Source organism: Ailuropoda melanoleuca, chromosome 10 (assembly GCF_002007445.2).
Source record: "Ailuropoda melanoleuca isolate Jingjing chromosome 10, ASM200744v2, whole genome shotgun sequence".
In the NCBI taxonomy this organism is placed as follows: Eukaryota; Metazoa; Chordata; class Mammalia; order Carnivora; family Ursidae; genus Ailuropoda; species Ailuropoda melanoleuca.
Genome location: NC_048227.1, coordinates 55,313,400 through 55,336,913, shown reverse-complemented (window position 1 = coordinate 55,336,913; position 23,514 = coordinate 55,313,400). Strand labels below are relative to the sequence as shown.

The window sequence follows — 23,514 nt, the reverse complement described above, 5'->3', positions numbered from 1 at the left end:
GAATTATACACCACCAAATTGCACAACCTAGAAGAAATGGACAAATTCCTAGAAAACATACAATCTGCCAAGACTGAATTATGAAGAAATAAAAAATCTTAGTACACCAATTACTACTAAAGAGTAATAAAAAATTTCCGAACAAGGAAAAGTCCAGGACTGCTTCACTTCACTGGTAAATTGTACCAAACATTTAAAGAAGACTTAACACCAATCCATGTCAAACACTTCAAAAATGAAGAGAAGGGAACACTTCCAAACTCATTTTATCAGGCTAGCCTTACCCTGATACCAGAACTAGACAAGGATACCATAAGAAAAGAAAATTACAGGTCAGTATCCCTGATGAATATAAATGCAAAATCCTCAACAAAATATTAAAAAAACTGAATTCAACAGTACATTAAAAGGATCATGCATCATTATCAAGTAGGATTTATCCCAGAATTACAAGGATGGTTTAACATCTACAAATCAATAAATGTAATACATCATATTAGCAAAATGGAGGATAAAAATAATATGATTATCTCAATAGATGCAGAAGAAACATCGGGCACAATTCAACATCATTCGTAATAAAATGGGTATAGAGGAAACACACCCCAACATAATAAGGGCCATATATGACAACCCCACAGCTTAACATTATACAATGCTAAAAAGCGGAAAGTTTTTCTTTCAAGATCAGGAACAAGACAAGGATGATCACTCTTGCTACTTTTATTCAACATAGTACTAGAAGCCCTAGCCAAAGCAGTTACATAAGAAAAAAAAAAAAGTCTTCCAAATTGGAAAGGAGATGTAAAATTGTCTCCAGTTGCAGATGACATGATACAGAAGCCTCAAAAGATCCCACCAAAACATTGTTAGAACTGATAAACAAATTCAGTAAAGTTGCAGAATACAAAATCAACATACAGAATCATTTGGTTCCTATAGACTTAACAATGAACTATCAGAAAGAGAAACTAAGTAAACAATCTCATACACAATTGTATCAAAAAGAATAAAATACCTAGGAATAAATTTAACCAAGGAGGTGAAAGATCTATACACTGAAAACTACAAGACATTAATGAAAAAGGTTGAGGAAAACACAAATAAATGAAAAGCTATTCTGTGCTCATGGACTGGAAGAATTAATACTGTTAAAATATCCACATCACCCAAATTGATCTACAGATTCAATGGAATCTTTATCAAAATTCCAATGGCAGTTTTCACAGAAATAGTATACACACACCTAAAATTTGGATGGAACCACAAAAACACTGAGAAGCCAAAGCGACCTCGAAGAAGAACAGAGATGGTGGCATTACGCTCTCTGATTTCAAACTGTATTTTAAAAGAATAGTAATCAAATAGTATGGTACTGGCATCAAAACAGACTCATAGATCAAGAAACATAACAGAAAGATCAGAAATAAACCCACACAAAAATGACCAATTAATTTATGACAAATGAGCCAAGAATATACAATGGGGAAAGGGCAGTCTACTCAATAAATGGTGCTGGAAAAACTGGGCAGTCACATGCCAAAAAATGAAATGGGACCACTATCTTACACCATGCACAAAAACCAACTCAAATTAGATTCAAGACTTGAACATGAGACCTGAAACCACAAAACTCCTAGAAGAAAACATAGGTTTAAGCTCTCTGACATCAGTCTTGGCAATGATTTTTTGGATTTGACCAAAAAAGCAAAAATAAATCAACTAAATCAAACTAAAACATTTCTACACAACAAAAGAAACCATTAACAAAATGAAAAGGCAACCTACAGAATGGGTGAAAATACTTGCAAATCATGTATCTGATAAAGGGTTAATATTAAAAATATATAAAGAACTCATACAACTCATTAGCAAGCAAGCAATCTGATTACAAGTGGACAGAGGAACGTAACATATTTTTCCAAGGAAAACATACAAATGGCTAACAGGTACATGAAAAGGTGCTCAACATCACTAATCATCAGGGAAAGTCAAATCACAAGCACAATAAGACATCATCTCACACCTGGCCATTAACAAAAAGACAAGAAATAACAAATGTTGGTGAGGATGGAGAGAAAAGGGAACCCTTGTGCACTGTTGATAGAAAGGAAAGGAGGCTACATGTACAGCAGACTCTTATCACTGTTGCTCCTTATTTTCACTTGTATTACACTGTCCTGTATTTATCACAGTTTCTTTTGAACAGCTTTTTAAGTATTTGGGAAGTATATACTGCCATCCTCTACCTCCTGGTTCTCTGCACCCAACTGCCCCACTGTTGGTGGGAATGTAAATTAGTTCAGCCAAAATGGAAAACAATATGGAGGTTTTTCAAAAAATTAAAGATAGAACTACCATATAATCCAGCAATTTCACTTCTGGGTATATATTCAAAGGAAATGAAATCATTATCTCAAAGAGATATCTGCCCTGCTCCATGTCCTCTGCAGCATTATTTACAATAGTTAAGACACAGAAACAAACAGTCTAGCAACAAATGAATGGATAATGAAAATGTGAGATACGCACACATACACACACACGATTATTAATCAGCCATAAAAAAAGAAGGGAATTCTGTCATTTGGGACAGTTTGCATGAATTTTGAAAGCATTATCCTGGGTGAAAGAAGTCAGACAGAGAAAGATAAATACTGTATCACCTTAACTCATATCGGAATCTAAAGAAACCAAACTTATAGAAACAGAACAGATTCGTGGTTGCCAGAGGTGGGGGTTGGGGGCTAGGTAAAACAGGTGAAGGTGATCAAAAGGTAGAAACTTGCAGTCTTGTCTTACGACTGCAATGTACAGTAGTGCATGGTGACTAAAGTTAAAAATACTGTATAGTATATTTGAAAGTTGCTAATTGTATATCTTCAAAGTTCTCTTCACAAGATAAAAACTGTAACTGTGAAGTAATTGTTGTTACCTAAACTTACTGTGGTAATCGTTTCCCAATATATACATATATGAACTAATTACGTTGAACACCTTATTATATCTAAAAAAACTGAGGGGGGGGAAAGGTATAATTCCACTTCTATTCTATTTATGAAAAGACAAAATTATAGTGATAGAGAATAGGTCAGTGGTGGTCAAGAGTTTTAGGTGGAGGAGAAGTAACTACAAAAAACAGAGGGGAAAAAAAAAGACAGAGGGTCAGGACACCTGGGTGGCTCAGTCAGTTAAGCGTCGGACTCTTGATCTCAGTTCAGGTCTTGAGTTCAAGCCCTTTGCTGGGCTCCACACTAGGCATGGAGCCTACTTTAAAAAAAAAAAAAAGAGCGAAATTTTGGGGGTGATAGAGTGTTCTGAATCCAGATTATGATGGTAACTATATGAACAGATGTGTGAAGATTCATAGAACTGTGCACTAAGAGTCAATTTTATTATATCACAATTTAAAAAATAAAATAAAAACAACTCTCTAAGCAAACGAAATACCCAGAAATATACCAATGCTTACTTTTTGAAATAGAAATTAACTGGAATTCTAGCCAACACTTTAGCAAACCAAAGCAATTATTTAATATCATTATTTTAAATATTTTATAGGCTATGAGTTTGAAAGTATCATATGCCAACAAGTAAGAAGTACTCAAAAAATGATGAGGACATGTCAAAAGGACACAGAAGGGGGGGATGGGGTAGCTAGCTGGGTGATGGGTATTAAGGAGGGCACGTGTTGTGATAAGCACTGGGTGTTATGTGCAACTAATGAATCGTTGAACACTACATCAAAACTAATGATGTACTATATGCTGGCTAACTGAATATAAAAAAAAATTTAAATAAATAAATAAATAAATAAATAAATATATGACACAGAAACCAGCTGGAAAGGGCTCCTAGTGATAGAATTGGAAAAATCTGAGCATTAAAAGAAATAATATAATTTATTGAAAGAAACAGAAACTCATGATCCATATTGAGGCAATAAATACGTGAAAAATGGAAAGTCTGATAAAGAATGGGATATTCACATAGCCTCAAAGTATCTCATCACGAATTGCTAATTAATTACGAAAAGAAAAAGTAGTGGGAAAAATCAAAATCTTCTGCCATCTGATAGGGTACAATGAGGAGAACGCAGCATCACTTCCACGACATTCTTGTCAAAGATGAACCACCTCAATCTAATCATAAGGAACTATTAGACAAACTCAGGCTATGATCTGGATTCATTCTGGTGTTTTGCCACTTGTCCCTCTAACCCTTACATTGCCTGGAAACTGAAAGTTAGATTGAAAGGATTTTGTTGGTTCAAGATGCACACTTTTGCATGATACTTCCAATTTAAAGGAAACATAAGTGTTGGAGAAACAAGTTTAAAAACATTAGCATGAATCCCAATTATGGCACCTTCTACAAGATAGTTGGGTTAGTCTCTTTATCAAGTTAATATCATAGAATTCCTTCTTAAAAAGGATGTCTGTGTGTAGGGAAGGGCTGTTCTAGATTACAAGAGACTCAAGACATATAAAACTAGGGGTGCCTGGGTGGCTCAGTTGGTTGAGCAACCGACTCTTGGTATCAGCTCTGGTCATGATCTCAGGGTCGTGGAATAGTGCCCCATGTCAGGCTCTGTGCTCGGCAGGGAGTCTGCTTGAAAGTCTCCCTCTCCCACCACCCCCCCCAATCAAATCTTTTTTAAAAAGACATATATAACTAACTGAAAAACATGTTCCTTCACTGCATTCTGATTTGAAAAAAGCAGCCACAAAAGAGAAGTTTTGGACAACCGGGGAAATTTTTAAATGGATCAGGTATTAGATGCTTAAGGAAGTACTATTTTGATAGGAATGATGAAGCATGATATTACACTGTTACGCATCTATAGTATACTTTAAAAAATTCCCACAATGTTTACAATTATTGAAATATAGATGTGGGTATATATGGGTGATGACCATACCATTTTTTCAACTTTTCTGTATTCTGAAAATTTTCATAATAAAAAGTGAAAGGGGGGGCACGACTGGCTAGGTCAGTCAGCACAGCATGTGACTCTTGATCTAGGGGTGGTGAGTTTGAGTCCCACACTGGGGGCAGAGTTTATTAAGGAAAAAAAAAAAAGTAAATGGAGCTCCTGGTTAGTTCAGTCAGTAGAACATGAGACTCTTAATCTCAGGGTCGTGAGTTCAAGTCCCACACTGGGCATAGAGCCTACTTAAAATTTTTAAAAATTAAAAAGTAAAATGGAAGGAAATAGTAAGAAAAATCACACAAAATATTAAGAAAAAACAGTATAACATAAATTAATCCAAGAGCTGGTTCTTTGAAATAAAAAAATAGTTAAGGAAAACATGTAACAAAAATAATGGGAAGTGACTAAAAAATTGGAATATTTTAAGATTTTTGAGGCTATTTTACATAACTAAGCTAATAAACATCAAAATCTGGATCAAAGCACAATTTTATTCTCATTATATGGCTTTCTCCAGAAGTAGGGATAGTTAATAACCACAGAAGAAACCAAGAAAGTTACCAAAGATCTCTGAAGTCTTTTAAGCATAGGGAGCAAATCAGTGCCTTGGAAACTGCTGTGAACATCAGTTAACACTGCCGCATCCTGCTCTCTCACTGCTTCAGTTTCTACACAGGAGTCTCTGTGCTTATTTGATTATTTTATTGCAGTTTGTCTCTGTCACTTTACAAAAATGGTGCCACATAGAAAACTGGAATTGCTAATCCTAGAGACAAAAATTATAAACATCCTGAACTGCGCAGTTGGAAATCATTAGATACCAAACTGTGTAAAAGCTTTCACCACAATAAGACACACAACAAACACGAGCTGTTGAAGTAGTTATTCACCCTCTGATCACCACCAACTTCTACCCTCTCATTCCTCCTAGCACTCCAACTGCAGCAATTCTAGGACTCTGTCTGTAACCCACATGCCATGAGCCTGCCACTTTTTCAGGGTCTTCACTCCAAACCATCATTACAACAGCTTCTTACATACATCGCCAGTGCCCTCGCTTCTCTCCCTTTGTTATTCTCAACTAGGAAAGCCCCAACTCTAACTAAATCCATCTTTCTGCCTATTTCACAGCAGTAGCCATGAAGTCACCAGTGGCTGGAGAAAAAACACAGTCATAATGACATTACTTTAAATTCATGTCCCCTAATCTTCAGTGGGTTTTTAGTATAGTCTGGAATTCTACCTTTTCTACATAATGCCTTCACTCTTTTAATTTCCTATTTCAAATTTTAAAAAAAGATTTATGTATTTATTTGAGAGAGAGAGAGAGGGAAAGAGTGTGTGCACTCGAGCTGGGGGAAAGGCAGAGGGAGAGAATCTTTTAGTAGACTCCCCATTGAGCATGGAGCCTGACATGGGGCTCAATCTCACAACCCGTGAGATCATAATCTGAGCCAAAACCGAGAGTCAGACATTTAACCAACTGAGCCACCCAGGCGCCCCTTAATTTCCTACTTAATAAGTCTTTCTTTTTAAATCTCCAAACCTCCTGTCCCAAACAAGGAAATCACTCCAGCAATTGTCCTCCTCTTTCCCGTATGTTCAATATTCCCTTTCTACTGGACCACTCCACTGACACATGAGCAGTTTTTTGCCTCAGCTGCTGCTTTATTTTTCTTCTCTCATTTATAGGAAAACTCAAAAAATTGTCTATACTTTCTGTCTCCACTTCCTCTCCTCTCCTTCTGTTGAACACAACCCACTTAGACTTTCACTCCCAACCGTCCACTAAATCCTAGCTTGTCAACTTCACCAGTGACTTCTTATTGCCAAATGCTCAAGTCTTGGTATTCATCTTAATCATTTCACCATCAGCACCATCACCTGCAGACCCTTTCCTTCTTGAAATACTTTTTTCGCTGACTTCTGAGACAAAATCCTTTTCATTTTCCTCCTATTTCCCTCCTTTTAACTCAATGGCCTTTGCCATTCCTCCTACTCTTCCTGATCCCTAAATGCTGGAGTGCCCCAGGGCTTAGTTGTCTTCTCTTTTCCATGCATACTCACTCTGACAGTGATCTCATTCAGTCTTAAGCTGTAAATATCTTTCTACTATTGCCAAGATTTCGTCTATAGCCCTGGAACTCCATACTCATGCATCCATCTGCCTGTTTTTCCATTTGGATGTCTACTATAAATCTCCAGCTTATATATATCAGAGACCATACTTCTGATTTCCTGCTCCTTCCCTAGTCTTCTCCCTCTTGGTAAATGGTCCCTCCATCATTCTGTCTGCTCAGGCCAAATAAACCTTGGAGTCATCCTGAATATTCGTTTTCTCTCACAGTCCGCATCTGACCCAACAGTAAATCCTGTTGCCTCTACCTTCACAATGTCAGGATTTTTGTTCCTCATCTCTACTGCTACCATCCCAATCTGAACCACCATTATCTCTTTTCTGCATTAATGGAACTGCCTCAGAATTGAGTTAAATTGTACGACATCCAGCTGGTGTTACGGAGAACTGCTTGGTGTGGAGGTAAAATCTCCACACATTTGGTGTCAGAAACCAAGTGCTGGGGCGCCTGGGTGGCACAGCGGTTAAGCGTCTGTCTTCGGCTCAGGGCGTGATCCTGGCGTTATGGGATCGAGCCCCACGTCAGGCTCCTCCGCTATGAGCCTGCTTCTTCCTCTCCCACTCCCCCTGCTTGTGTTCCCTCTCTCGCTGGCTGTCTCTATCTCTGTTGAATAAATAAATAAAATCTTTAAGAAAAAAAAAAAAAGAAACCAAGTGCTGTGTCAAAGTAAAGGAGATATGCAAAAGAAAAATGATAGGGAAGAACTGGGTTTTTCACAGTGGGAAAGAAGAAAATGGAGTTCTTTCTTAAACAGAAAACTTACAAATCAGTAATAGCAAATGAACACCTTGATAGAAACATGAGCAAAGGACAAGAAACATATAATTCATAGAAGAAAAAAAATGAAAATTGACATAAAAATATATTCAACCTCTAATCTAATCAAAGGATGCAAAGGAAAAAAAGAGCTGTATCTCTTAACCTATATCACTGGAAAAGATTTTTTTTTAAAGATTTATTTATTTATTTGAGAGAGAGAAAGAGAAAAAGCATGTGCACGAGCAGGGGGAAAAGACGGGGAAAGGGAGAGAGAGAATCTCCAGCAGACTCCCCTCTGAGCACAGAGCCTGATGCAGGGTTCAATCCCATGACCCTGAACCAAAATCAAGAGTCAGACTGCCCAACCGACTGAGCCACCCAAGCACCTTGGAAAAGATTTTTATTTTATTTTTTTTATTTTTTAATTTTTTAAAGAGATTTTATTTATTTATTTGACAGAGAGAGACAGCCAGTGAGAGAGGGAACACAAGCAGGAGGAGTGGGAGAGGAAGAAGCAGGCTCCTAGTGGAGGCTGATGTGGGGCTCGATCCCAGAACGCCAGGATCACACCCGGAGCCAAAGGCAGACGCTTAACGACCGCGCCACCCAGGCACCCCATGGAAAAGATTTTTAAAATGACATCATTCAGGGGCACCTGGGTGGCGCAGTCGTTAAGCATCTGCCTTTGGCCCAGGGCGTGATCCTGGGGTCCTGGNACGGTCCTGGGATCGAGCCCTGTATCGGGCTCCCTGTTCCGCTGGGAGCCTGCTCCTTCCTCTCCCACTCCCCCTGCTTGTGTTCCCTCTCTCGCTGTGTGACTCTCTCTGCCAAATAAATAAATAAAATATTTAAAAAAAATAAAATGACATCATTCAGGGTCGCCTGGCTAGCTCAGTTGGTAGAGCATATGACTCTTGATCTCAGGGTTCTGAGTTTAAGCCCCACATTGGGCATGGAACCTACTTTAAAAAAAAATTTAGGAGCACCTGGGTGACTCAGTCAGTTAAGCATCTGCCTTCAGCTCTGGTCATGATCTCAGTGTCCTGGGATCAAGCCCCGAGTAGGGCTCCCTGCTCAGCAGGGAGTCTACTTCTCCCTCTCCCTCTGCCCCTTCTCCTGCCTGTGATTTATCTCTCTCAAATAAATAAATAAAATCTTAAAAAACAAAATAAATAAAATAAATTGAAAAAACTGAAAAAACATTAAAAAATGTATATTTAAGGGGAACCTGGCTGGCTCAGTCAGTACAGAGTGTGACTCTTGATCTTGAGATTGTAAATTTGAACCTCATGTTGGGTGCAGAGATTACTTAAAAAAATAATAAAAATCTTAAAAATAAAACGACATCATTGAATGAACAGTCTCATTTTTGAAGGGGTTCTATATTGGGCCTAACCATTTCTGGAAAACAGTTTGGAAATAGATATCAAAAATTTTTAAATGCCTTGTTTTTGATCCAGATTTTTCAATATTTATCCCAAGGATATAATCAGACAATTTTTCAAAAACATACATATATGGATTCTCACTGTGATACTACTGATAAGGTCAAAATATTCAAAATAGCTTAAATTTAACAAATTACTTTAGCCTTGTTTAAGTTCTGGTGCATTCAAAAAATAAATTCTGGTATATTCACATAGTGGAAATTTATGCAGGTGCTAATGAATGATATGAAATATTCCTTGATATACTGTTAAATGAAAAAAAATGCAAGTTTCAAAAATACTGCATACATATTATGATTCCCACCTCAGTTAGGATTTCAAGTGATTTTTTTCCTGGCTTTTTAATAATTTTTTATAGTTTGAATTTTTTATACATAAGTTATCTTTTATAAACAGACAAAACAATAAAGGTATTTTCATTTGAAAAAAACAGGTGAGATGTTAAGATGTACAGAGGGATAGTACTGTCTGTTGGGAACCCTGACTCCTCATTTGTGATCTCAGAACAATCTGGTGGAAATAGTGCAGAGTTCAAATTGCAAGATAGCCTATATTCCTTTTTTTTTTTTTTTTTTAGATTTTGTTTGTCAGAGAGAGAGAGAGCACAAGCAGGGGGAGTGCTGGCAGTGGGAGAAGCAGGCTCCCCACTGGAAAAGGAGCCTGATGTGGGACTGGATCCCAGGACCCCGGGATCAGGACCTGAGCAGAAGGCAGCTGCTTAATTGACTGAGCCACCCAGGTGTCCTGATAGCCTATATTCCTGATAAAGTTTATTCGATTACACAATGGTGGCATTTTATTTACTTTGGCTAGACTATATTAAGTCTATATTATATTATTTTATCATTATAATTATATTATATATTATTAACATAATAAATGAAATAAATTTTCAGAATTTTTTTCCAAATACAATAAACTCATAAACTAACAAAGTAAAATGACAAAGTAAAATAATTACCTATCTCCCTTTGGTTTTCTTTTTTGTAGTGTCTTCCCTTTGGGTCTTCTTTCGCTTCCTAAACAGGGGCTCCCACCAGGTCCAGTTACCCGTATTGATTCAAGGCCTTTGGAAGATTTTTTAAATGTGAATTCCACTGGTTCTCCTTCTTTTAGGCTTCTAAATCCTTCCATGAATAATTTGCTCTGTACAGAACAGGGGAGGGAGAGAGAAAGAGAGATCATTATTATCAATACTTTATAAGTTTTCTCTATGATTTTAAAATTAACATAGCAAGATACTATGCATTATAAAGTCTTTTCTCTAAGTTCAGTAAAACTTATGCCATCTTCAAATTTCCTGTTGCAGTGCTGAAATGGGAGATAAACTAATACCATTTTTAAAAGCAATTTGGCAATACTTACAAAAATTTTAATGTGCATATTATTTGACCCAGCAATTCCACTTCAAGACATACTCACACACAAAGATTCAAAAACAAAAGCAGAAGATTTATATCAAAATTCACTACAGCACTGTCTGTTTAAAAAATTAGAACTACCCTAATGTCCATCAAAGGGAAACCGATCACACAAATTACAGTAGAGCTATAATAATGTAGTATTATTGAGCCATTAAAAGATCTACACATCTTGCCCTTTGTGACATGGAGGGACCTAGAGGGTATTAACCTAAGTGAAATGAGTCAAACAAGGAAAGACGAAACTGCATGACTTCATTTATATGTGGAATCTAAAAAATAAAACAAAGCAGAAATAGATCCATAAATACAGAGAACTGATGGTTGGGGCAAAATGGATGAAAGGCAGTGGGAAGGACACAATTCCAGTTTTGGAAAGAATAAATCACAAGGATGAAAAGTCATAGGGAATATAGTCAATGATAGTGTAATAGCACTGTATGGTATCGATGGTAGCTACACTTGTGCTGAACACAGCATAATGTATATACTTGTCCAATCACTACGCTGTACATCTGAAGCTAATGTACCATTGTGGGTCAACTATACTTCAATAAGAAAACAAATAATTTTAAAAAGATCTACCCATATTAATGTGAAAAAAAACCATGTAATATTGAGTAAAAACATATAAGGCAAAGAGTAGCATGTCTATCACAATGCCATGTATGTAAATAAGTTTTTAAAAGATACATGTTTATTTATATAGGGAGGAGGTTTGACACAACAGACAGCAAATCACAAACATTTTTTTCAGTCTTTTTTTTTTGGAAAGTGGGGAAGCTTGTTGATATACACATTATTATAATTTGAAAGGAAACAGGTTTTGTAATTTGAGATGGTTGATTTTTGTGGGGGAAAAAATTTCCTGATTGCAAAAGTGTCACCTTGGTTACAAATATTAATTGGCTCTTTTGATCTAACTCTTCATCAAAACCAATGTGCCAATTCAAAATACTAAAATAATACTAAAAATAATTAAAACATTAGTTTTATTTCTTAAAACACCTTTGTGTTTTTTATGGGTCTAATTTGGAATATCATCTAGTTTTCTTTTTTTTTTTTTTTTTTTGACAGAGATAGAGACAGCCAGCGAGAGAGGGAACACAAGGAGAGGGAGCGGGAGAGGAAGAAGCAGGCTCATAGCAGAGGAGCCTGATGTGGGGCTCGATCCCATAACGCCGGGATCACGCCCTGAGCCGAAGGCAGACGCTTAACCGCTGTGCCACCCAGGCGCCCCTCATCTAGTTTTCAAAGACTTTTATGAATTTGGGGGCAAAAGGAAGCAAAACTAAATATGATGGGAGCCCTTAGGTCAAGTCCATTTCTTTAAGTAAACAGCTATACAGTTTCAAATGAGCCATTCCATCTCTTTTCTGTTTATCCATAAATTTAAGGGATTTGAGTTTCCCCACGTGTGTTCTATGGCACAAAGATTCTGAGAAAGACTCCATGAAAAAAAGATTTTGTGGTCAAATAAGTTTGTGAAATGCTCTGTCTTGTTCCTTAGTTGAGTCACATTAGCATATTAAAGTCTTTGAGATTCTATACCCCTCCCCTCTGCCACCTAAATAAAAATCTTGTTTGACTGTGTTTATTTAACCTAGCAATTTCCTGACCAAATAGATCAGAGAGCCCTTTCTTTACAACTGCAGTTGTCAAGCACATTTAGGGAAATACCAGACCACAAATTCTTTACTCCTCCCAAGTCCATGACTCTAAAGGCACTGAATAACTACATACAACCAAATAATTATATGGAACAAATAAAAACAACACTTCAAAATTCAAGACAAAAGGAGACTATTCATGGTGAAAGTAATATGACATACAAAAATGGGTTTTTTTTTAAAGATTTTATTTTTTATTTATTCGACAGAGATAGAGACAGCCAGCAAGAGAGGGAACACAAGCAGGGGGAGTGGGAAGAGGAAGAAGCAGGCTCACAGCGGAGGAGCCTGATGTGGGGCTCGATCCCCAGTAACACTGGGATCATGCCCTGAGCCAAAGGCACACTTAACCACTGTGCCACCCAGGCGCCCGAAAACAGGGATTTTAACCAGTCATCTCATGCTTCAAAATCCTTCATGTGGAAGTCTGCAATTTGGCAGCACCTTTTTTGCGGTCTGATGCTATGCAGAAGCCAGGGGGAAAAATCACAACTGCCTATACTCTTTAAAATTAAAAAAATATATTGTTTTTAAAGCTTTATTTAATATTTTCAAATCTTTTTTTTTCTCCTAAGCTTTCTCTTCACTAATTATAAACAGTTATTTTGCTTTCATTTCCTTTCTCACTCCCTATTCAAGAAAGTGAAGATTATCACATCAGATGAAGTAGAGCATACACAAGTCAACTATAGCAATTAAGAGAATGAAGGGACAACAGTTTTAATTAGAGCTATCACATTCATAAGTTTTGTTGCTATAATAAAAAAAATTTTTTTAAAGATTTTTATTTATTTATTTGACAGAGTGAAAGGCAGTGAAGAGAGGGAACACAGCGGGGGGAGTGGGAGAGGGAGAAGCAGGCTTCCCGCTGAGCAGGGAGCCGGATGTGGGGCTGGATCCCAGAACACTGGGAACATGACCTGAGCCGAAGGCAGACGCTTAACAACTGAGCCACCCAGACGCCCCTATAATAAAAATTCTGTAACTTATTTCCTCACAGTTCCTAGTATATGGGTGTACTTCATTTTCTATTATTATGATTTTTGATAGGTATCATTTATAAGTGAATTGCTTCTTCAAATCTAAAGTTAAATTCTACTTATATGGACCACTAAGTTCTGGCTCTTCCTCATGGTATTCTTAAAGAATATTTTTTAAAATTCTATCTTATATTACTCCTTTTCCAAATTAGTACATAAGGCAATTTAGATGAATACTAATTGACAAGAATCATTGACAAGAAACAATAATATCCCTAAGAAATTATAATGACTTTGCAAGAAACAGATAGGGATTTACAGAGAATATTGTATCTTTCTTACTATATCAAAATTGCTGCTACACAGGTGGGAAAGATTTGTTGAAAGATGGGGAATTCCCTATTATTTCTTCACAAAAATCAACTACTCCCCCTGACTCAACATTTTTTTAATTAAAGGTGCCTCTATTTTTCCAGTCACACTGACTCCAATCCTTAGTTATACCCAAACCATTCATTGAATCTTGTGAATTCTTACTTCATACTCGGTATCATTTGCCCAAACCATTTAATTGGATTGCCACTGCCCTACTTCAGGCCCTAACCTTCTCCTACCTGGATAACCGTCATGGTTTCTTCATTGGTATTTCAGCATTGAGTCTCTGCCCTACTCCACAGCATCCTCCATATCCATACATTCTCTCAGAATAAATCTTACCCTGTTAGTCTCCTGTCTCAACATTCTACAATCTCTCTCCTAAACTATACGTTGAGACCATTCATAATCTTACTTCTAGTTATACTTTCCACTTCTTTTCCCATTACTGTAAATCACAATTCCTCCATTAATAAAGCTGGCTGACTTGTAGTTCCCTGAGTACACTTTATGTTTTCTCATCTCTGCACTCTAGTTTATGCTGGTGGGGATGCACACTCCTAGTCAGAGCTATCTATCAAAATCTCACTCAAGATTCCAGACACAGTTCAAATGATCCTTTACGTAAACATCCTCAATTGCTACAAGTAGGAAATTCTCTCCTCTTTCACTTAATTGATTCTTCCATATAGTTTTCACGATACACTGCTGTGTAATGCAGATACTCATCTATGTCTTACTTCTTATTTGCTCTTTGGCTTTATCTTCTCCTGAGAGCCAGGGATTTTGATATATATCTTAGTATTTCCCAAAGGGCTTATATAACGAAATGCCTGCAAAGAGATATCATTCAGTATGTACTTAAAAGAATTCTAGACTTAGCAACAGTAAGATCCTTAAGGGTTACTTAATCCAACTACCATTTGAAAAAAAAAAGTTAATTTAACTTGAAGGAGTTAAGTGAATTGCTCATGCAAAGTCAAATTTTCCAGCTCCTACTTTTACTACATAAAATAAATTCTCATATTTTTAGTTTCAAGGTGACACTGTGTATGGTACATGTGGAGTAAAATACTTATAGGATTATAATGTTTCATGGTAATAGCGTTATTCTTTAACTCCATTCCTTGTTCTTCCTTCTTCTACCCATATTCTCTAATCACCCTCACTGAGATGCCACACAATCCATCAAATTCTGCCTCTGGTGAACCAAGAATGCAGATTTATGTAGATTTTTCCTTAACCTACACGTAAGACCTTCATAAGGCAAGACTTTGGTGTCATCTCTGACATTTGTTTGGACAAAACAGAAGTTTATTCTCTATAGGAAAGAATCACAGTTATTGAATAAGTAAATGAACAAAAGAAAGAAGAAGCATTTAGAAGAAGCTGCTGACATGTCTACTAAGATATTAGGCACTAACAATATGGACAAGCCAATTTTGAATGTGTTCATATTAACACATATTAAGTTAATTCATCTGACACTTTTCATTCATGTTCTTCTTCCTCCAATCAAATAAGGTTCCCTTTTCTCCCATTTCCCTTTATTCCAAATTTTTAAATTCATTGTGGCTCAAATTTATTTCAGAATTAGCAAAATAGTGGCTTTCAATTTCCTCACTATACTCCCTTTCCTCCTCCCAATCATTTTAAAATGACTTACAAAGAATGGCAGTAATACAGAAAAAAATGAGTACAGTCCAACTGCTATACTTTATTTGTCAAGTTCTTCTACCAACTTTCCAGTTAGTAATAGGATTACTTACCTCTCTTGGCACATGCTATTTCTTTCCAACTAGCCTGGGAACGCCCTGAAGGGTTGCTACAGTTTTGTGTTTGGTTCTCCTTAGAAGGAGTGTATTTTCTTCTCTAGGAAGCTTAAGCTGACTTCCAGTTCAAGATGGCAGGGTGATCAAATATATGTCTCATGTTATTCTTTAAAAGCCATCAAAATAACAATAAAATAATAAAAAGAAATAGATTCAAAGAAAGAAGAGAAATAAGAGAGGTGCCATAGGGGCACCTGGGTGGCTCAGTCAGTTGTGTCTGACTCTTAATTTTGACTCAGGTCATGAACAGGTCGTGAGATCAAGCCCTGTCTTGGGCTGTGGAGCCCGCTTAAGATTTTCTCTCCCTCTCCCTCTGCCTCCACCTTAAANCCCCCTTAAAAAAAAAAAAAAAAAAAGAGCCTCTCCCTCTGTCCCCCCCAAAAAGAGGGGTGCCATCAACAGAAAGCAGAATTCAAGAAATTTCTGGATGTTAGAAGCTGACTGGAGTGCCAGACTGGCTCAGTTGGAAGAGGATGTGACCCTTGATCTTGGGGTTGTGAATTTGAACCCCGTGTTGGGTGTAGACTACTAAAAACAACAAACTTAAAAAAAAAAAGAGAGAGAGAGAGAGCTGGCTGATTAATTAAACTGAAGAAGCCACACTCTAGAAAAACTAATAAAAGAGGATACAGCAGAAGTAGAAACCAATATTGCTAATAGAACCCAGAGAGATTATGTTGAGACTCAACATGTACAATGAAGAGCAAGACAGAGAAGTGGGCTTGAAACCAAGGGGATTAATGGAAGGTTTGTAAATGGACTAGATGCCCATTTTATCCTCCCATCCCTATTCCCATCTACACTCGTTAAAACAGCCAAACATTATCCCAGTGCAAATATTGTAAGGCTGTTCTCTTAAGACACTGAAGGAAATATCTGGCCAACTGGATCCTACACACAAATCCTTATTTATTCTGGCAATTTAGAGTCTGTTGTTACAAGTGCTGTCTCCCTACCCGCTCAACTTTCAATCATTCCTCTCTCTCATTCTTTTTTTTTTTTTTAAGATTTTATTTATTTATTTGACACAGAGACAGCCAGTGAGAGAGACAGCCAGTGAGAGAGAGAAAAGCAGGGGGAGTGGGAAAGGAAGAAGCTGGCTTCCAGCAGAAGGGCCTGATGTGGGGCTCAATCCCAGAACGTCAGAATCACGCCCTGAGCCGAAGGCAGACGCTTAACCACTGAGCCACCCAGGCGCCCCCCTATCTCTCATTCTTATCCCTCATTCATATATCTGCAGGGTCAACCAAGAATCACAAAACATAGAGCACAGTAAAAAAAAAAAAAGTCAAGATAAATGAGGAAACAAATGAAATTTCATGCACCATCTAATTAGTATCTCCAGAGATATCTGAAACAATATAACATCAATAAAACAAAACAACCATAACCAGAGAATTAAAAAAGCACTCTCATAAAGTCAAAAATGATAGCTGAAATCAAGTGGGTTGGAAGTAAAAGGTTAGAAAATCACTCAGGACATAAAATAAATGGACCCCCCAAAATGAAATATGTGAGAGAATATTTAGAAGTAGAGAGGGTTAATCTAAAACGGAGAGATAACAAAGAAGACGAAGGAAGAAAAATGAAATATAAGAAAATTGCCCAGAGCTGAGGGAAATACCAAGGAGAGGCTTATATTGGGTGGATGCATTACTGAAACCTGTACGTGAGATGTACATTTTTGAGTGCATGAAGAGAGAGATTTTAATGGGGATTCAAGACAGTAATCCAAACTGAGCTAACAGTTCAACCACATCCTTGTGCTGCAGTATAGTTAATATATGTCTGTGATAACCAGAAGCTTAGTTTAAGGGTATCATTAAGGGGGTGACCAAGAATGAGGCTGGAAAATGCCAGTTAAAGCAGATAGTGGAAAATTTTAATTGCCATCCCAAGCATTTTATTCTAAAATAAAAATCTACTTGATTTTTTCCCCCTGGCTTTTTGAAGTAAGAAGATCGAGTGTGCGTTTTAAAAAATTTAACTTCTTTGGCAATACTGTGGATGTGTGGGGGATATGAGCAATCTACGTGGGGGTGCCTGCTACAAGGTAACTATCACAGTCTTAGCAACAGTTTCTTACAACTAACCTGAAAGATGAAAGAAGGAATTGATTTTGCAAAAACACTTCAGGAATCATACATATCACCTGCTCTAAATTACATACTCGCCCCATGTAACAATTCACTGTTAAAGTGGATAGTGATGTAACAGTAATACAAACATCTTTACAAGACTGGTCCAAGAGCTTCACCAAGAAAGGATCATCTAACTCAGCTACTTGGGAGACAACTCTAAAAATAAAAAACTGACGTTTTTCTTTCTTTTTTTTTTTTACTACCATTCCTTGAACATGTCAATCAATATCTTGATAGTTGACTTTCTCTAACTACAACAACAACAACTTTAAATGATTCACTCCATTTTTAAGACAGCATAAGGAGAATATAATTAAAAATTAAATTGTAGGGGTGCCTGGGTGGCTTAGTTGGTTAAGTGTTGGACTCCTGCTTTTGGGTTGGGTCATGATCTCAGGGTCCTGGGATCAAACCCGGCATCTGGCTCCTGCTCAGGAGGAAGTCTGCTTGAGAGTCTCTCCCTCTCTATCCCTCCTTCTGCCCGTCTCGCCATGCTCACATGTTCTGTCTCTCTCTAAAATAAAATAACTAAATCTTTAAAAAAGTAAATTATAGAAGAATTCCAGTCCAATAAAGCTGGGTGATAGAGGTATGTTAAAAAAGAAAAAAAAAGATTCCTGAATAACAGTTAATATTAGTAGGTTAAGGAGCTGAAAAACTCCATGAAAATTCAAATATATTGTTTCTTTTCAATATTTTTATGAGGCAAAGACCGTTTTTCTCTAAATTTATTTGTGGAAAAATATACCATTAGTGAAGGGCAATTGATTATTACACAATGTACAGTTGTAGAGGTATTACACAACATGCACGAGTAATTCTGGGACTCCTAAAGATTATATGCTTTTGATCTATACGCCAAGATACTCCAGGATAATTAAGGCCACACCCACAAGAACACAACAGAAAGATCACTAGACTAAACAGGATCTACCCTTGGTTTCACAACTGAAGTGTGGTGCAACCATGGACAAATTGCTTACCACTGGGTGAGTCTCCACTTCTTCTTTTTGTTATAGACACAGATCTCTATCCTTCGTTATAACCCTTCTGAAAAAAATCTGTGACTTCACTGTCTTTGTAGATGTAAATGGAATATATTTTAGCCAATATTGAAATGTCCTTTTATGTATTATTATTTCTGAATTTATTGAAGAGTAGCAAGATTTTAGTTCTTACTTAACTCAAATTCCTTATGGAAAAAAAAATAAAAGAAATATGGTAGCAGTGTCAAGTATACTCAAATAAGAGAATTAAAAAAAAAAAAAAAGACAGACATATGCTGGCACTCTAGAAGTTGATGTTTACTGACCTTTACCTAAATAGATCAAATCTAGTTGAACCCTAGTCAAATCACTAAATTTCACATAACCAGAGTAAAAAATGGGATTTTTCTACTTTTCTTGAATATGAAAGGAAGCCTTCGGAAAGTCCCTCCATCTGGCCTGTCCTTCAAAACCGAGAAGGGCAGCACTAAAACCGGAAACACCACTGGGATGACATTTAAAAAGGCATCATGGAAAGCATACAGGGATTAAAGCTGGATTTGAATACTGGGTTTGAATCCTAATCCTCTATTTATAACCTCAAACATATTAAAAAAAAAAAAAAAACCTTGTGCCCCAGTTTCCTAATCAACCTATGATAATAATATCTTCTAGGAATAAAAACTATCTACTACAGTTCTTGTTAGATTCCAAATAATTAGTGTAAAATGCCTAAAGCAGTGTTTGCCATACTGAATAGCATTTCAATAAATAGCTTCTACTATTGTTATAAGTATCCAATCTGCGCCTCCACCTGCTGACACAAGTATTGGAGAGGCAGGAGAAAACAAACAGGTTTGAGAACTTATTCACAAACAGGCACTGTGCTGAATGCTTTCACCTGTTGTCCCATTGGATCCAACTTAATCCCACCTCCGACACCCACCTGACAAACGTCTGCATATTAGTGAATTTTGTTTTAAACATTATCTCATCTTCATGACATTCTTGAGCAAATACAGGTACCACTTTTCCAGTGCTCCAATTATACCTGGTATATATCACCATAACACTTATTATATTGCATTATTATGTGTCTGTTTCCTTATAAGGCTACAAACTTCCTGAAAGGAAATATAATTTCTCATTTCAATCCTCATGCCTAAAACCATTCCAGAAACACAGCAGGTACTCAAAATATATTTAGAGGCAGGTGAGGAGAATTAGGGTGGTGGGGAGCAAAGGAAAGAGGAAGGGGGAGGAGAAAGTAACTGTAACCTTCTCTCTTTCAGGTGAGGACACTGAGAGACCCAAGATCAAATCTGATGAATGCAAAAAAAAAGCCCTTAAAAATAGCGTGATGCTTAGTGTAGCATTCTCCAGAGTATTTTATTGTTCCATTGATACCATAATCACAATATTAAGATTTAGAACACTGAAGCTATAGGCTTCCTCAATTCATTTTCATCTTTTATTCCTTGTTTTAATTCTTCTTAAAAATCATTCTGTAAAACTTCTTAGCTGATACAAAAAATTGTAGGAAATTAACTCTTATTGTAGGACATCTTATTTTACTGCCTCTCTTTGAAAATAAGAGATACTTGATACATGATGGCTACATAAAAAAATTTTTAAAAATCCCTATCAAATCTAAGTTTCAATGATACTCATGTTTCATGGAACTGAAAGGACTATACATTTCAGTTAGATCTTACTTATAAAAAATACATCTCAACAAATGGTGCTGGATTAACTGACAACTGCAGGCCAAAAAGAAAAAAAAAAAGATTCCAAGCAGTTCTTATGCCTTTCACAAAAATTAACTCGGCATGAATCCCAGACTTAAATTTAAAACACAAACTATAAAACTTCTAGAAAATACCACCAGATAAAACCCAATGACCCTGGGTATGGTGATGACCTTTCAGATACAATCCCAAAGGCAATAAACAGAAAAGAAATAATTGATAAGCTAGACTTCATTAAAATTAAAAACTTTTGCTCTGCAAAACACACATCTGATAAGGAATTGTTTTTCAAAATATACAAAGAATTCTTAAAACTCAATAATAAAAAAAGACCAATAACCCAATTTAAAAATGGGCCACAGACCTAATGTACACCTCACCAAATAAGATATATGGATGGCAATTATGCATTAGAAAAGATGTTCCACATTACATGGTATCAGGGAAATGCAAATTAAAACACCTAGTAGAATGGCCAAAATCTGAAACACTGACACCGCCAAATACTGGTGAGGATATGGTACGGTTCCTGGTAGCAACGGGACCTCTCATTCATTGCTAATAGGAATCCGGAAAGGGACAGTCACTCTGGAAGTGGCAGTTTTAAATATCTAAACAAATCAAACATACTCTCACCATGGGATCCAGCAACTGTGCTCTTTGGTATTTACTCAAAGGACCTGAAAACTTGTGTCCACACAAAAACTTGGATATGGATATTAATAGCAGCTTTATTCATAACTGCCAAAACCTGGAAACAACCAAGATGTCCTTCAGTACATGCATGAATATCTAAACTGTGGTACATCCAAACAATGGAATATTACTAATCACTGAAAAAGAAATGAGTTATCAAGCCTTGAAAAGATCTGGAGGAACCTTAAATGCATATTACTAAGTGAAAGAAGACAATCTGAAAAGGCTACATACTACATGATTCCAATTACATGATTTTGTGTAAAAGGTAAAACTATGGAGACAGTAAGGAAATTAGTGATTTCTAGGAATTGAGGAGAGCAGAAGATGAGGAGGGATAAATAGGTAGAGCATGGAGGATTTTTAGGGCAATGAAAACGGTCTGTATGATACCATAACAATGGATAGATGTCGTTATATATTTGACCAAACCCATAGAACATCAAGAGGGAACCATAATATAAACTAAGGACTTTAGGGTAATTATGATGTATCAATGTAGGTTCATCAATTGTAACAAATGTACCATTCTAGCACGGGATGTTGATAATGGGCCCCAACCCACACCCCACCCCCAGCTCCGGGGAGTGGAGAGGGAGCTAGAGATTGAGTTTAACTGCCAATAGTCAGTGTAGGTATTGTAGGTCAGCGTAGTAGGTTTTGTAATGAAACCTCCATAAAAACCTTAAAACTCTGGTTTGGAGAGCTTCTGGGTTGGTGAACATGTGGAGGTGCTGGGAGAGTCATGTGTCTAGAGAGGGAATGGACGCTCCATGCCCTCCCCACATACCTTGCCCTTTGCATCCCTTTCATCTGCCTATTCCTAGCTTATGTCCTTTTATAATAAAACAGTGATCTAGTAAATAAAATGTTTCTCTCTGTTCTATGAGCAGCTCTAGCAAATTAAACCCAAGGAGGAGGTCATTGGAACCTTGATCTATAGCCATCAGCTCAGAAGCACAGGTGACAAACTGGACTTGGGACTGCTGTCTAAAGTAGGCGAGGCAGTCTGGTACTAAGATCCCTTAACCTGTACGACTTGATAATAACTCCTGGCTGATAGTGTCAGAATTGAGTTGAATTGTAGATTGTAGGACACTTAGCTGGTATCAGAGAATTTGCTTGGTGATGTGAGAATAAAATTCACAAATTTGAATTGGAGTCAGTATTTTACAGAACAACTAGAACTCTCACACGTTGCTGCTAGCAAGGTAAAATGGCAGATCTTCTTTGGATTAAGTTCAATTTCTACAATTTCTAACAGAATTAAATATATACCTGTCCTATGACCCAGTATTTCACTCTTAGTTATTTATCCAAGAGAAATGAAAACACACATCCACTCAAAGACTTGTAGGTAAACATTTATAACAGGTTCATCCATAGTAGCTAACAAATAAAAACAGGTTAGACTTCAGGAATAAAACAGAAATAAATTGTGCTGTGTACATACAATAGAATACTACTGAGTAAAAAAAGGAATGAATTACTAGTATACATATCACAGTACTTCTCAAAAACTGTAAAGGGTCTTTGATTTTTACCTCAAATGCAAGGTGAAAACTTAGTCTGCTAGAATTTCACAGATGCTGGTAGAAAGCACAGTACTACAGCGTCAGAGACAAAGGACAGTTTATTAGAGCAATAACAGTAACAAGTAATCAGCACTTTTGTGCTGGTTCTACCAAGTCCTTATTCCCACAGGGTGATAGGAAGAAGGTCAAATGAAACGTACACATGGTGTGTTGCATTACATTGAGGAACACTGAGCTTAGGGAAGCTGAATTTTTCATAATGGACACTAAGCATGCTTGCCCTTTACTCTGGAAGGAAACACTATCTCTATGTTCCAAGGCAGTTTGCTGTATAAACATCCTTGAAAAGGTAGCCCGGAACAAAGGAGAGCCATTGCCTCAGTCACAAGACATGCAGCAATCTGAGAGAGCTAGGGAAAACTGTCTTCCAACAATACTGAGATGAAAGCAGCTTAATACAAGGAGTACAGACTGCGTATTCCATTTGTTTAAATTTCTAGAACACACAAATCTAACCTATGTAGGAAAAACATTTAGAATAGTTGTTGCCTGTGGGTGGGTGTGTGGACTGACTGAGGAGGGACACGCAGGATTTTTCTGGAGTGATAATATTCAAGGTCTTAAGAATGGTTCAGGTTACAAAAGTATAGACATTTGTCAAAGTTATTGAAAGGTACACTCAAAATTTGTGCATTTCATCATATATCAATTTTACCTCAAAAGATATTGAATTCTAGTTAATGATACGCATGATGAAAGATTTAGGGGGAGTATATTGATGTCTGTAACTTCTTTTGAAATGCATCGAAAAGATAGATTAATGGGGGCGCCTGGGTGGCACAGCGGTTAAGC

At 36.9% G+C, this 23,514-nt stretch overlaps 1 protein-coding gene and 1 non-coding gene across 2 annotated transcripts in view; one reads left to right on the top strand and one right to left on the bottom strand.

The window, feature by feature from the left end:
- The window catches only part of LIN28B (lin-28 homolog B), a 122,332-nt gene that overhangs the window by 50,521 nt on the left and 48,297 nt on the right, over positions 1–23,514 (bottom strand). The window contains exon 3 of the mRNA XM_019797275.2: positions 10,240–10,424. Within this exon, the coding sequence (XP_019652834.1) occupies positions 10,240–10,424 (185 nt within the window). The remainder of the gene's footprint in view (positions 1–10,239; positions 10,425–23,514) is intronic.
- On the top strand, positions 5,094–5,166 carry TRNAK-CUU. The gene has a single exon. It is a non-coding gene; the product is annotated as a tRNA-Lys (tRNA).